We start from the raw sequence: 15,111 nt of genomic DNA on the forward strand, positions 1-15,111 counted from the left end.
TACTTTACATACGAGTATATAACTTGAAAGATCTCAGATTAGCACTGCGGGTCGATTATTGAAAGATTAAAGGAGCCTGATAAGACATCGGAATGCGTTAAATTGCATAGTCAAGATAGGGCTACTATACTGCCGTTTTAAGGAAAAACGCCGTATGAGCCTTCAGACGTTCCCAGATTCACTTCAATAAATCAAGAATTTTCTTTGAAAATTGGGAATATTCTTCGTTAAGTTTTTCAGACAATTTTGTTCGCATTTTTATCTAAAATATATGAAAATTTCAAGTAGATATATCAATAACGTTTCTCAAAAATACTTGTTTTATCCGGAGAAATTTGGCAACTCTCGAATGTTCATACGGCGTTCTTCCTTAGCACAGCAGTATATGTCTTGTCTTGTCGTGCTGAAATAGGTTTAATAATCGGCCTGCTGGCACATATTGGACAATTTGCGTAACGTTTGTTTAGGTCGTTAGTTGAAAATTTTTGCACTTAGATTACACACTTTAAGGTATTTTGATGCAGTGGCGATTCTTGCAAGTTGGTAACACTGTTGTTCCCCATTTAAATGTATGTTTAACAATCTAACAGAGGCAGCCTGTCTCACCTAGAATCGTAAATTCAATGCATTTAATGGAGTATTAACAGTGTTACCATTTTGGAGGAGTTGCCATTGGTCCGATGATGATAGTCGAAAAACATTTTACTACATTACGAAGTTTTGAATTCTCGGAAATTGTTTCATCAATGTAAAGAAAATTACACAATACACGACTTTCTGATATAGAAAAAGAGTTCGATGGTATGCTGAGCTCGTTAAGGAGTAGCTTCAAAATGGAGAAAGAAAAATAACAACAAAAGAACCAAAAATAAAGCCAAAAATAAAACAAATTGGAGACAGTATCAAGCACACACTTAATGGTTTTCCAAACGCGCATGCGCACATACATTTTTTTCACACGTATCAACAGAGGTGACTAAATAGAGAAAAACCATAGCAAGTAATCGCAGCTCTGAACACTGCTCATGGCAGAGGCGACAATAAATATTTCCGCTGAATAATTTTGTTTCCGGATCTGATTATTCTGGGACACTTCCGGTTCTGCAATTCTTGCAAATAATTGCACGAAACGTCGTCAACCTTCGTCAACTGTTGATGCCAGAGCTAAGGTCAGGATTTCGACAAACGAATATTGATGCCTTCACGTTTCTTAACTTTAGTTCAATGCACGGGTCCTGTAAAAACGTAGACAGTTAGGACTTACATGTTTCGAACAATATTTATCGATAACTCGTTTTAATTCCAAGTTTGGACCAGAGAAATTACTTCTTTGATTCTAAGAGATACTTTGTGATACAGGTAAGTGTTAATTTCATTTAATTATATTCAAAACACTTCAGTAACAGTATCCTCCCATTGAACCAAGTAGAAAACGTACGACTTAGAGAGATCTTTGAAATTTAATATCTTGAAAATGATTTTGATTCGTTAGATTACAATGTTTTTCTTAAAAAAAAAATTAAAACTTGTAAACTATGTAAGGAAGCAATCTGCTTATCCCACTCACTTCAAAACTATCCGATAACCTCCGAAAAAAATATTGTGTTTTTCCCTTCACATGAATTCAAATATTCTTTCGATATCAAACACGGAAAAAATTCAATCGTTTATTTAACAATTCAATTGCTAAAAAAAGTGACTGCAATGTTTCAACGTAGATTTTACAACAAAAAAATGCTACTTTAACCAGTATTATAAGCTAATTTAACCACGGGGGTGGTCAAAGTAGCATTTTTGTGTTGTGAAATGTACATTGAAACATTGCTGTCACTTTTTTTAGCAATTGAATTGTTAAATAAACGATTGAATTTTTCCGTGAAATAATGTTGGTAATGAGCTCAAACGGCCTCAGAGAATCCTCACTTTACTTCCTGTTTTGGTCCAATAGGATTACATTTTGCAATAAGGGACAACCATCTCTGGCTCTCCCATAAAAGCACATATCTGCATAGGAAAACCAATGTCACGTATGTTGTTTCTAAAATGGGCCAGAAATATCGACGGCGAAACTCCCAGACCACGTATCTTGTTTGGGGGTTCTAAAAATCTCCGCTTCAATCTTATTTTTTTGAAAGAGAAGAAATCAATATAATACCTCGTACAGTTTTCACAGGTTTTCGCGTCACAGAAAAGAAAGATCTCGTAAGTTTCAAGAATTGACGTTGATTAGTGTTCCATTTAAAAAATTAAGTATGACAGGAAATCTGCAACGTCATAAACTGAGATACGTGGTCTGGTAGTTTCACCGCCGATATATACTGTGTAATTAGGCGGTTTTCTCGTAAAATTTGGAATATTATTGCGTGATCTGAGGCTTTGAGGAACCGGCGCAAAAGCACAGTTTTTGCTTTTTCAAGAAATACGCATTTGAAGTTTCAAAATTACATGGATCTTTACGGCGGAAAAAAGATTCAAACTGACTTTTTGATTCTTAAAAATTGGAATTTAAGAGCGAATTTTCACAAAATATGCATTAAGACTAGTTTTACTTGAAATTATTAATATCCCCATTTTTTCAAAAACTGCACTTATGCGCGTTATCCTCCAAGCCACTTCATCTGTCAGTGTGTCGGAAACCTCCCGCAAAACCATCGAAATTGACTTTGATGACAATGACTCGAGGTTACACCAGTTCCTGAATGACCTTCAGCGAGACTTTTTCAGGTTTGCATACATAAGAGTCCCTCTCATAGAGCTCTCCGGCGCTCTGCGACGCCTAACCGGCGGCCACAAAACTCGGTCCTCCCACAACTCGTCAGGGAGTTAGCACTCCCACATTTCATTTAAAACATTTCTCTGGGCGTCCCCTTCGTCTCCTCCCAGGAGGAACCCAGTCAAGCATCTTCTTGGCAGCATCTCCTCCGTCATCCTATTAACATGACCGTACTAGACAACCTGTTTGGTCATAACGTCGAACACAATGTCATTTTCGACTCCCATGATCTAACGCCATAGAGTATACATAGAGTCGTAATGGAATTGGGAGAGCTAGCGCCACTTTTAAGTATTTTCCAGGTCCAATATTCCGAGACTCCTGTGTGACGCCGGGTCACTTTTTCGATACATGATCGCATGTTTGCGATACATGGGTACCTGGCCATCCGATGCAAACAAAGTAGATAGGAATTACCACACGTATCCACACCGCCGCACAGTGGATCGAGTCAATCAGAGAAGTCGGACATGAAATTTTTGACTAAAACTGCAAATTTTGATGTTTAATTCGTCACATTTTAAATTTTACGGGGTGCCTCTAGAAGGAAATTTTACGAGAGAACCAATGGAACCACTTTCAGAACCTCAAAGTTTTGTATGGGCGGAGTTATAAGCGATTAAAGTTTCCAAACCATGTCCGACCTCTCCTATCGACTAGATCCTCTGAGCGTTGTTTTGGATCGAACATGTATCGAAAAAGTGACCCGACCTCGGCGCATACCGGGCTTAGAACTCGTCGAGCAGTACATACATGAGCCAGCTCTCCTATTTACATTACGACTCTATGTACTCCATGTCTGACGCCCTCTATCATCACTCTTTTTAGAATAGAATAGAAATCACTTTATTCGTTAAAAATGCTCAAAAAGGCAAACAAACGGGTCAACTTAGATTAAACTTAATACTAACATTCAAAATTAGAAAAATGCATAATAGTTAAATTAGACAATTCTTCAAGTGAATTAGATTGAATAAACGTCTACACCAGTTCTCTAACTGCGTAGAATTCTTTCTCCACTAGGGATTCAGAGATCAATTTTGAGAATTTTTGCAATTCTATGTTATCATCGATTTTTAAATTCTTTAAAGGAAGTGCATTGTAACACAGTAAACATACCGGGTGTACCATTTTTCAGGTGTACTGCGCCAAAAATTTACACCAAACAAGAATACTTTGTTAGCCAAGATGGAGCCATCCCCTGCGATAATCCGCGAAAGCGTAAAACACATAAAAGAATGGATGGAGAAAGACCCGCACCTCCCAAACGTCGAAGACGAAGACTGGTTGGAAACCTACTTCTACAACAACAAATTCAGCCTGGAGAAAACAAAAGCCAAGCTGGCTCTCTATTACTCGATAAAAAACGAATACCCTGAAATCATGAAGAAGCGAGACCCTACCACCCCCGCCTTGGCGAGGGCGAGGAAGGCCATGATCGTCTGCTTCTGCCGGGAGTTGACCCAAAACGGCTACTATCTATCCTACGCGAAGTTCGGTCCGGACCCCGACCTGTTCAACACGAACGATATCTATAAGAGGCTCACGATGATGTCAGACGCGCAGCATCTGGAGAAACACAGGCGTTTTAGCTTTGCCGCAATTGTTGATTGCCAGTTCCTCAGCTACAAGCATGTGCTCAAGACTGTGCCCACCATGCCGGGGATGGTCAATCTGGTCAACGCGTACACTGAAAGGATAGCCGAGGTTCGATTCAATTGATTAGTTAGAAAACTGCATCAATGGGTTGATAAACAAACAATGAGTTGCACACACTGAAAAAAAAATCTCGGTGTAAAGAAAAGGGTAAAATTACCAAGCATTCAGGGTTCTATTTGATCCCAGTTTTTTCTTGGTAAAATTACCATTAATGGAATTGGTAATTTTACCGAGAAATCTCGGTAAAATTATTGACTTTCTCGGTAATTTTACTGGACCCCGATAAAAACGCCAATATTTTTTATCGACTGTGGTAGAATTACCGAGATAAAATGACAAAGTTACCGAGAATTGATTACCAATAAAAGTGATATTCTTACCTGAAAAAAAAATAATAAAAATACCGGTTTTTAGGTTAGCTTACCAGTCTGTCTTGGTAAAATTACCAATAATTGGTAAAAAAAGTGAGATGGTAAAGGTACCAACGGACCTTGATAAAAACGCAGAGAATTTTTTTTCAGTGCATGCCAATTATTCCTGTTAACGTGAAATCACCCGTAAACAATATTTTTAGTGACAGGCACCTGCGGGCTTACTGTTGAAATTGACAGAAAAATGTATAGACAAAGAGGACAAAAGAGATGTGGAGGGAGCCTGTTGGTGGAAGCGGGTGGTTGCAATGCCCAGAGTAGGTAGGTAATTAAATTTTAATGCCAAATTTGGCAAGAGGTAGGTAATTAACTAACTGATGGCAACCCGCGAGAGACCCTATAGTTAGCGCATCTTTTTCTCCCTTTAGTATGCAGGAATCACCAATTTCACCAATAGGATCGCTCAATATTCCCTATGTCTTCTTTGTCTATTGCTTTGTCTATAAATTTCAATAATCAGCCCGCAGGCGCATCTACCTCTATTTGTGTAGTGAGTAAATTAACTCACTTCCGCTGAATTTCAGATTCATTTTATCAGTGCGCCTCCATTTTTGCGGAAGTCGATTGAGCTGGTAAAGCGATACTTGCCGGAGAAATTGAGCAAAAGGCTGTTCGTGCACACCGCTGGAAGTGAATCCATCATCAACACGACCGACCGAAAGGTCCTAGCCAGCGATTTCGGTGGCGACGGCCCCAGCTTGGCCGAATTGGACGGTAATATTTTTCTGTTATAGCAATTACAACAATTGTCAATTTTTCTGTAATAGCAACAATTGTCACAGTCCACGTAAAATGTGAATACATAATAATATGCCGTGTTGCCAGAAATAAAGAGTTTTAAACATTTAGTTTTTAGAAAATGAAGGAAGTAGTGGTGGAAGTGAAGGAAAATGAGCGAAACATTTAATTGATTGATGTCTCCCGTTTTTATAAAATGTTCGATAATTGTCCAAAATACTGATGTTACGGTAGCTAAAGTAAACAATTTTGCAACGCTACCGCAACGTTTCAAAATGTCCGATTTTATTTTATTTATTTAAAAGAAGAGTGATCAAAAGTTCTCCTTGAAATTCCCTGTAAATGTTTCTGACTGAAAGAAGAAAATTCACAAATAATAATTTCAATCAAAAATATTGGCTGGTTTTTTTTCGAAAGAGAAGAGGAAGAGGAAAAAACTACTAAATAAAAACAATGAAACATGAGCGGCGGTTGGCAACGTTGCAATCGAAGATACGCATTATCATATTTTAGCCATGGAATCCATCAAGTGGTAAAGACAAAAGAATTTTACCTTTAACTTAACTAGGCCAATTCTGTTGATTTAGCGGGATCGTCTGTTCATTAAGACTGGATCCGTGGAATTTTGAAGAAAAATCCATCTCGAAAATATGCTCTCTTCGGTAACACGGCAGAAAAAATGGGTCAAGCCGGCTTAGACACACGCTCATCGTGTGAAGTCCCCACGGGGCACCTTCAATATTTCGGGTATGCAATAAGGACATCTCTTGAACACGAATAGTTGCATCAAGGCGTTATAATCCATACCGCGTCGATTTTGGCCCATATTCATATCTCGTTGCTCCTGTAACGTAAGGGCGTAACTCGATTTTCGTATGAGCCGTAGAAAGCAAGAATCTATATGAAATATAGGGCTCACGTGGAAATTAAGATACGCCCTTCCGTCAGAGGAGCGACGATCTGAGCGGAAGTAATCAGAATCAGCCTGATCGCATCAGACGTTGCCTATTTTCATCTAATGTTTTATTTTTGCAGAAACATACTATAATAGATAATGCTGCCCTAAAATTGTGTTAGCATATTCCTCATCCTCTTAGAAAAATAATTCAAGAAAAGTTTCAATGTGTTAAACGACTCATTTTTCCTGTATAAGAACGAATAAATGAGGAACTTAGGTAACTTGATTACTTATGTTTGTCAAACTGTCTCTAGGGTAGTTGACTGCTATATTTATCCTTCTTCTTTGGTTTCCTTTGAAAAATGAATTATTTACAGAAAAATTTCAACTACATCAAACCTTTCAAATCTTTCTCTCGTGAAGCAATCATCATTCGTATAATTCTTGCTGAAGTCGCAAAACTATCCACATTTAGTATAGTTACTATGAATCAAAAGCACGTCACCTTGAAAAATGTTAAAAAATCTGTTATTTTCTGTTACTGTTACAGAACAATGCCAAAAACTATTGGAAAAGCATAGGAATTGGTTCCTCGAACAAGACAATGTGTGTGCAGATGGTTTTCAATGGAAAACAGAAGATATGAACGGCTCTTTTAAACGACTGGATATCGACTAATAATAAAATACACGCAATCTATTACGTCTAAAATTGTTTGATTAAATAAAAAAAATGAAAAATAAAGTATTAAAAGAAGAAATAAAAAATGTGTAAGTTATGTCTGAGTTCAAATAACCCCCCCCCCCCCCGCCCCCCAAAAAAAAAGATTCTTTCTAAATAAAATTGAAGCACTGAGATACTTGATCTCTCTGAAAGTTGATAATGTTATTAGATCCATTATCTAAATATACACGTTGATCTGTGATCTGGGTGTAATCTGCATGCTCATAACTCACATGTAAATAAATGTGTTTTATTTTTTTAAGTGTTCAAGTCTGCGGTGAATTTAAAATTTACCGCATTTTAATTTGACACCAATAAACTGCGAAATTAAATGCGAAAAAATATCACGTAACAAATAGACGTACCTGCATGGCGGTGCATCTAATTGCATGCTGGCTTAATTATGGTAATGTATCCGTTAGGATCCTTACCATATTACGCATTCTACCTAATCCATCGGTTTATTTTAGACGAAATAATATTTTTAGTTACAAGCATCGCAAAACTAGAGGGTATTCTTACTTCCGTGTAGGTTTGAAAGAAACGAGACGACTTTCTTCTACATTGAGTAGAAAACGTGGGTCTGTCTGGCAGAGTTAATTTAATAAAGTTCATCGAGTGCATTGGTGTGACAAAGAAACGCATTGGTGCATTTACCATGCTTTCAATGAAAAACTAAAAAAATCTGTGCTTTACCCCGATTTATATGCAGGTGAGTAATGTTCATCTTTTGACACCTTCACCCGGTTTTAAAATTAAAAAATCTTTATGCCCAAACTTTTAAGCTTACACTGAGAAAAATTTAGTAGATTTTACCATACTCTGCCATAGTGATCTGAATACGGTAATGAACACCAGCCTCTATGACAGAATTTACCATACTATGATAATCATCACCAGAGTTCTGGTGAATACTGCTATAATTCTGTTTATTTCCATTAAATATTACATCTCCGTGTAAAAAATCAAGTAGACTTACAGCAGATTTTACCATAATTTTTTCAGTGGAAATAGAGGAACCTGAATCAATGCCGTCCACAAGATTTTTTCGAAACAACTCATAGTGTTTCACAACGACCCAAAAATTTCCACAAAATCTTGTGAATTCCATTTGCTCTTACCAGTGATTTAATTCCTGACGCTCAAATCCACATGTTAGAGGAGTTTTCGAGAATTGCTGCCCAAATATGACTTATTTTTCTGCAGCAGAGATTGAAATTGAGACGGATCATCCAAAATTTTCGGTATAACTTCTTGATTGAATACAGGTTCAGTTGTTTACAAATCATCGTCAATCGGGCCGTTGCAAATCTGCGCTCACGATTACTATAGGTATTTAAAAGTGGACAAATCAATGTTCTTTTTATGTTTATTCGTTCTCTTTTAAAAAATATAAATGGATCGGAGATTTTCAAAAATTGCTATGACGACGCGTATTTTCTCATCTGAGCCGTAGATGTTCCGGATTCTTGCACTAATACAAACAGCACCTTCAATCCGAAAGAGAGTAACTTTTCAAGAAATGTAAATGAGGGGCTTAGAGGACGAGGTGCATAAGTGCAGTTCTTGAAAAAATGAGATATTATTATTTCCAGTAAAACGAGTCTAAATAATAGTCTACAACCAAAATATTCGAATATTTGGACCGAATTTAACAGAAAGGAACCAAGCCACATCAGCTATTGCCAAATTTAGTGGACAATACAATTTTTTACGAGAGAACGTTTGTGCGAATTCCTTTGAAATTTTTAAGGCAGTTGCTTCAAACTATGGAGAATTTTCACTTCAATTTCCACGAAAATCAGCAGAACCATTTTCATGGAAAAAATTAAATTGCCCAATTAAATTTGGCAATAGCTGATGTGGCTTGGTTCCTCTCCGTTTAACGCGGTCCATTTATGTACCTCGAGTTAATGAACTTACCTAGGTTAAGTTATAGTTAGGTTTAAAAGCTCGCGCTCACCTACAATACTTTCCAGGTAACTTTACCCTGGATCTCGAACCAAAACCATGAGTTGCGATAAACTGGAGCCATCCCCGGACATAATCGAAGAGAGTGTGAAACACCTCAAAGAATGGATGGCGAAAGAGCCCCACCTCCCGACCATCGAAGACGAGGAGTGGTTGAAAACATTCTTCTACAACAACAAATTCAGTTTAGAGAAGACCAAAGCGAAGTTAGCCGCGTACTACACCCTGAAAAACGAGTACCCCGACATCATGAAGAACAGGGACCCCTGCTCCCCGGCCCTCCAGCAAGCAAGGGAGGCCCTGATGACGTGCATATCCCTCGAGAGAACCTCCGCCGGGTACACCATGATCTACAACAAATTCAGCGCCGATCCTGAAGCCCTGGATTTGAGAAACTACGCGAAGAGGGTATTAATGCTAGCGGACGCTATGCATTTGGAGAAATTCAGACTTCGGCCCTGTATTGTGATCACCGATTGCCAGCACCTCAATTACCGGCATATCCTGAAGATGCCGCCACATGTAGGTTCGCTCGGGATCATTCTCAATGGCGCCTATACCGAGAGAGTGAAGGCGTTTCATTTGATCAACGCGCCTCCCTTCGTTTATAAGATGGTGGAGCTAGTGAAGCGCTACCTGCCGGCCAAGATGGGGAACCGGGTTCAGGTTCATGCGATGGGGGATGAATTCATCATGGAATCGCTAGATCACGAGGTTCTGGTCAGGGATTATGGGGGTAATGGCCCAAGTTTGGCTGAAGTTGACGGTAAGTTTTTTCTGCTCAATTTTTTTAGAATCTTTTTGAGACTTTTGCCCCTCTAAATCGTTTCTTGGCTGACATAAGAGTGTAACTACACTTGGACTACATTTTGCAATTAAGAACTATAAATTTCGGTTCGGTTTAAAAACAACGTATGTGACATTAGCTTCCCTATGCACATAAGTGTTTAGATGAGTCAGAATTTATAGCTCCAAATTGCAAAATGCACTCCACTTAGAGATGAGCTCCGGAAAGCGTTGAGTTAGACGTACGATAGGGTTCATTGCCAAGTGGACGTATTTTTGCCAAACGGAATTATGTGCATCATAACGTGAGCCGTGTTATGCATGTATTCTTACGGGTCGCAGGGCTCATGTCTGAATGCCCATAGTTCCGTTTGGCAGAAATACGTCCAAGTGTAGTTCTTTATATTAGGTGGGCAACGAAATGTATCCGTTGGAAGGGCCAAGTAAAATGATCTTGTGTGTTGTGAAAGGTTTACGCTTTCTGTTGAAACTTTGACTGCCTGAATCGCTCGTATGTTATTTGGACGTATTTCTGTCAAACGGAACTATTGACGAGTGGGGAAGATGGGGTGAGCTCTAAAAATCTCCATGAGAAACAATGTTAAAGTGGCTGTGATTCCTTTTGGAGAAATGGGAAAGTAGGATTTTACATTCCATCAAACGGAACTATGTGCCATCTGAATGCGGCACTCATGAGCCGTGGGCACGTGACAAGAGCCTCGTGGACAGAGGTCATGAGTTGAAGCCTCCCGATGTTGAGATCCTTGTTCCCGTCACCGCCGCTGATGACGTCACTGGCGCTTTATAATTCTAATTCATTCTTAAGGCCCTTGACTAACGAGCACACCCCATCTTTTTACTTACACATAGCTCCATTTATAGCATAAATATGTCCAGTTTTCCTTGAAATTTTCAGGAACTTAAGTTGAAATTGCGATCAACATTATCCGAAAAATTGGATGAAATATATTTACAAATTATCCTAAAAGTTCGTGATTTACCGAAGGAGATTTGATAACGCCTCTGAAGGTTTATACGGCGTTTTTCCTTAGCACGCGGCAGAATGCTCGGTAACCCACCTGACGAGAAACAACCTACAATTGGACGTATTTCTATTAAACGGACTATGTGCATTATGACGTGAGCCCCGTTATGCGTGTATCCTTATGGGTCTCAGGGCTCATGTCTAAATGCACATAGTTCCGTTTGATAGAAATACGTCCAATAGCTCTCATCAAGCCGATGCGATACACACAACTTGACAGTCTTCCTGGTCTGCAGGAGCGCTGGCGAGGTCGGGTCTCGATCCCGCTGATTGTTTGAAATTGATAGACAAAGCTATAGACAAAGGAGACATAGAGAGTATGGAGGGATCTCATAGGTTGAGATGGGTGGTTCTCATAGACTAAAAAAGAAAATGATGGACTAACTACAGGTTCTATCGTAGGTTACCGCTAGTTAGTCTGTTGCCTATATCTCATACGTCCATTGTAACCACCTGCTTCCACCAATAGGATAACTCCATATCCCTTTTGTCTTCTTTGCCTGCAGCGTTATCTATCAATTTCAACAATCACCCCGCTGCTGGTCGGTATGCTGTATGCTCTCTGATAAAATGTTACCTAGATTGGTGACTTGTTCTGCCGGAGAGTTTTCCATACATACATACGAGTCGCTGTTATAGCGCTCTTTGGCGCTTTGCGACACCTAATCGCCACAAAGCTCGGTCTTCCCACAGGTTATCAGGGAGTTGACACTCCCTCATCTCACTTAACACCCCCTGTCGCCAACCTCTCACTGGGCGTCCCCTACGTCTCCTCCCAGGAGGAACCCAATCAAGCATCTTTTTTGGCAGCCTCTCTTCCGTCATCCTATTGACATGACCATACCAAACAAGTTGTTTGGTCATGACGTCGAACACGATGTCATTTTCGACTTCCATTATCTGACGCACTCTATCATTACGGACCCGATCTCTCCTAGAAATTCCTGCTGACCTTCTCCAGAAATCCATCTCCGTTGCTCTTAGCATATCCTGTGTCCGTTTCTTCAGCTGCCAAACTTCACATCCGTATGTTAATATACTTTTGACTACAGCGTTGTATATCCTCCTCTTGTTATCTTTGGAAATCCGCTGATCCCAGAGGATTCCATTTAACATCGCTATAGCCTTCCTTGCTAAGGTGTTCCTTTCCCTGATAGCTTGATCCGTCCTTCCATCCTGGGTCAACCGCACTCCCAAGTACTTAAAGTGCTCGCAGCCTTTGATCTGCTGCCCATCATCCAACTCAATGCTTTGCTGATCACCGCCAAAAGTCATCTTCTCAGATTTGGATATGCTGACTTCCAGACCCCACTTCCGATACTCTTCTACTAGCTTGCGCATCATGTATTCCGCGTCATCTTGATCTTGAGCAACCACCACCTGGTCATCAGCAAAGCACAGAGTAAACAGAGTTTCGAGATCACCCAAGGGGACACCCATACCAGAGCATTTCTTTTTCCATTCTTTCAGCACGCACTCGAGATAAATTTTAAATAATGTTGGCGACAAACAACATCCCTGTTTTAAACCCTTAGTCACATAAAATCCCGCTGACAACCCCCCATGATACTTAATTTTGGTAAAACTCCCTTTATAAAATCGCTTGACCGCATCAATCAACCCCCCGTTAAAATTCGATTTTTCCAAGGCCTCCCAAAGTTTCACCAACGGCACACTGTCATACGCTTTCTGGAGATCCACGAAAATTAAATGCAGCTCCTGAGCTACGGCCATTTTCTTCTCAATGACCTGGACAATAACAAAGAGGTGATCTATCGTAGACCTGCCAGCTCTAAAACCAGCCTGCTCCTCTGCTTCGTGATCCTGCCATTCGTCCTCGATCTTCGCTTTCAGTATCTTCCCGTACACTTTGCTTATTGTCCCGGTCACTGAGAGCCCCCGGTAGTTGTTACAGTCGTCCTTCCTTCCCTTCTTTTTGTAGATGGCCTTGATCCAGGACTCCTTCCACTCCCTTGGTACCTCGTCACCCCTGATGCATTGCTGCATCAGTTTCCTGAGGCACTCAAAGAGCTTGGCAGTCCCGTACTTGACCAACTCAACAGGAATCCCGCCAGGACCCGGCGCTTTATCATTAATTAGCTCTTTAACCGCTTTAATTATGTCACAAGTGTGAATCTCCAAGTTGTTCATTCTTCCGTTGTCCGTGCTGCTGTCTCGAAACTCTGGGCGCCTTTCCGTCAAAAGATCTTTAAAATGATCCTCCAGTTTTTTAAGTGATATCGGAGAAACGATGTCGCGCTTCATGTCTCTACGTAAACCTTTAATTAACTTCCAGCTCTCAGCACTTTTTCTCCCCCCTAGGTAGGTGTTAATTCTAGAACAGTTGCTTTCCCAAGCTTCATTCTTCTTCCGTGTTATGAGGCTCCTAACTTTAGACTGAGCTTTCCTGTAAGCAACTTTATCTTCAGCCTTTTTAGACGACAGAAATATAAGATGTTTTTGCCTCTTGAGATTTATCTCGTCTTCAATTTCTTCATCCCACCAGTAAGGATGCTGCTTTTTATTACTGGTTTTGCAAATACCTAGGGCTTCTTTAGCTGCAGAGTGGATACAATCTTTAATGAAATGATATTGCTCTTCAGTGGTGCCCGAAAGCCCATCCCCCAACTTCTCATCCAAGCGTTTCCGATACAGAGCCTTGACGCTAGGGTGCTGCAAACTTTCGATGTTGTATCTTACCTCACGCTCTTGCATCCCCTGTCCCTGCTGTTGTTCAGGCACTGGCTCTACATCCTTAGTTCCTTTAACGGGAAACGCTATATCTGCTCGGAGGAAATGATGGTCACTGCCGCAGGAGAGTCCCCTGCACACTCTAACTTGCTGCAATTTCAGCTTAGTAGAGTGCTTAACAATCACATAATCGATGATGGATTTCAATCCTCGCGTTGGCTGGACCCAGGTATACTTATGGATGTCTTTGTGTTGAAAAAAGCCATTCAAAATTCTCATCTCAGTTTGAGAACAAATTGAGATGAGCCGATCACCGTTATCATTAACAGCATCCTCCCCAAACGGTCCAACAACTTTACAGTTTACTCGTCGTCCCGTTCTGCTGTTCAAATCACCCATAAGTATGACTTTCCTGCCAGCACCAACGTTCAGAATTTCATCATTCAGATCCTCATTCAGAGTTTTCCAAACTGCAGTAATTTTCACATTCCGAAAAATGGGCATTACTTTACGAAAATCCGAGAGATGGATGCGTTGTGGTGACCAATCAAGAAGCAGCCCAGAAACGGTGAACGATCATAGTCTCCCTACATAGATGCTCTAACCGGACCAAAAATAAGTATTTACATTTCAAGTCATTTCCTTGATGAACGTTTCAGATCAGTGCCAACAAATACTGGAGAAACACAGAGCATGGTTCCTTGAGCAAGACAACGTGTGCGCGGATAAATCTATAAAAACCGGCCCTTACAATCCTGATGAAATGAGAGGCTCCTTTAGGAGGCTTAACATAGATTGATAAATTTGTGTACCCCTGGCAATCCTCAAAAGACAACCCTCAAAAAAGTGGTCAAATTTACGAAGAAGGAAACCTTTGTAAATGGTATCTCTTAAACTGTTTATGGAAGGTAAAATTTAAGAAAAATAGTTCTTAGAAAACTGTTAAAAGATATTATTTGGTCTTATAATACCCACTATTTTTTTAAAGTGTGTAAAATAATTTAAAGATGATTTTCTAGCTATGTCCTCTTTTCGTCCTCCTTTGGAGGCAATTAGTTTAAAATCCCTTCTCCTCCTGTGTCTCGCATACTCAGCAACTTTTCCAAATGAAGTCATTGGAGTCCTCAAATGAATCGTAAAATAACTGATCGTAAGAAATTTAAAATAAATTTACGAAAATTGCAAGATTTTGCATGCAACAAGATACATGATTTTTGCTTCTACCGGCTCAATTTATTCTGAAAAAATAAACACGACTGAGTATCACACAGCAAAAAGGAGCCAAGTTAGTGACACCAGCTGCTGCCAAATCTCTCTTGAAAATATTTAATCACCAGAGAACAGGTGTGTGGATTCCTTTGACAATTTCGAAAAAAGTTGCGTATGGAACAAAATA

General features: G+C 39.9%; 2 protein-coding genes across 2 annotated transcripts; both read left to right on the forward strand.

Moving 5' to 3' along the window:
* The first annotated feature begins 3,928 nt into the window (after positions 1-3,928).
* On the forward strand, positions 3,929-7,196 carry LOC109038625 (retinol-binding protein pinta-like). Its single transcript, XM_019053735.2, has 3 exons — positions 3,929-4,480; positions 5,388-5,577; positions 7,050-7,196. The coding sequence occupies exons 1-3, from the start codon at positions 3,962-3,964 to the stop codon at positions 7,175-7,177; spliced, it is 837 nt and encodes a 278-aa protein (XP_018909280.2). The 5' UTR covers positions 3,929-3,961; the 3' UTR covers positions 7,178-7,196.
* Positions 7,197-9,232: 2,036 nt separating this feature from the next.
* LOC109038601 (retinol-binding protein pinta-like) lies at positions 9,233-14,514 on the forward strand. The gene is made up of 2 exons (XM_019053704.2): positions 9,233-9,959; positions 14,375-14,514. The coding sequence occupies exons 1-2, from the start codon at positions 9,233-9,235 to the stop codon at positions 14,512-14,514; spliced, it is 867 nt and encodes a 288-aa protein (XP_018909249.2).
* Positions 14,515-15,111: the final 597 nt, after the last annotated feature.

The sequence above is a fragment of the Bemisia tabaci genome, chromosome 6 (assembly GCF_918797505.1).
Source record: "Bemisia tabaci chromosome 6, PGI_BMITA_v3".
NCBI classification, from domain to species: Eukaryota; Metazoa; Arthropoda; class Insecta; order Hemiptera; family Aleyrodidae; genus Bemisia; species Bemisia tabaci.

Coding starts and splice junctions, on each gene's coding strand:
- LOC109038625 (XM_019053735.2), top strand. CDS start 3,962: ATGGAGCCATCCCCTGCGATAATCCGCGAAAGCGTAAAACACATAAAA. Junction 4,481..5,387: donor ACACTGAAAGGATAGCCGAG/GTTCGATTCAAT, acceptor GCTGAATTTCAG/ATTCATTTTATCAGTGCGCC. Junction 5,578..7,049: donor CAGCTTGGCCGAATTGGACG/GTAATATTTTTC, acceptor TTACTGTTACAG/AACAATGCCAAAAACTATTG.
- LOC109038601 (XM_019053704.2), top strand. CDS start 9,233: ATGAGTTGCGATAAACTGGAGCCATCCCCGGACATAATCGAAGAGAGT. Junction 9,960..14,374: donor AAGTTTGGCTGAAGTTGACG/GTAAGTTTTTTC, acceptor TGAACGTTTCAG/ATCAGTGCCAACAAATACTG.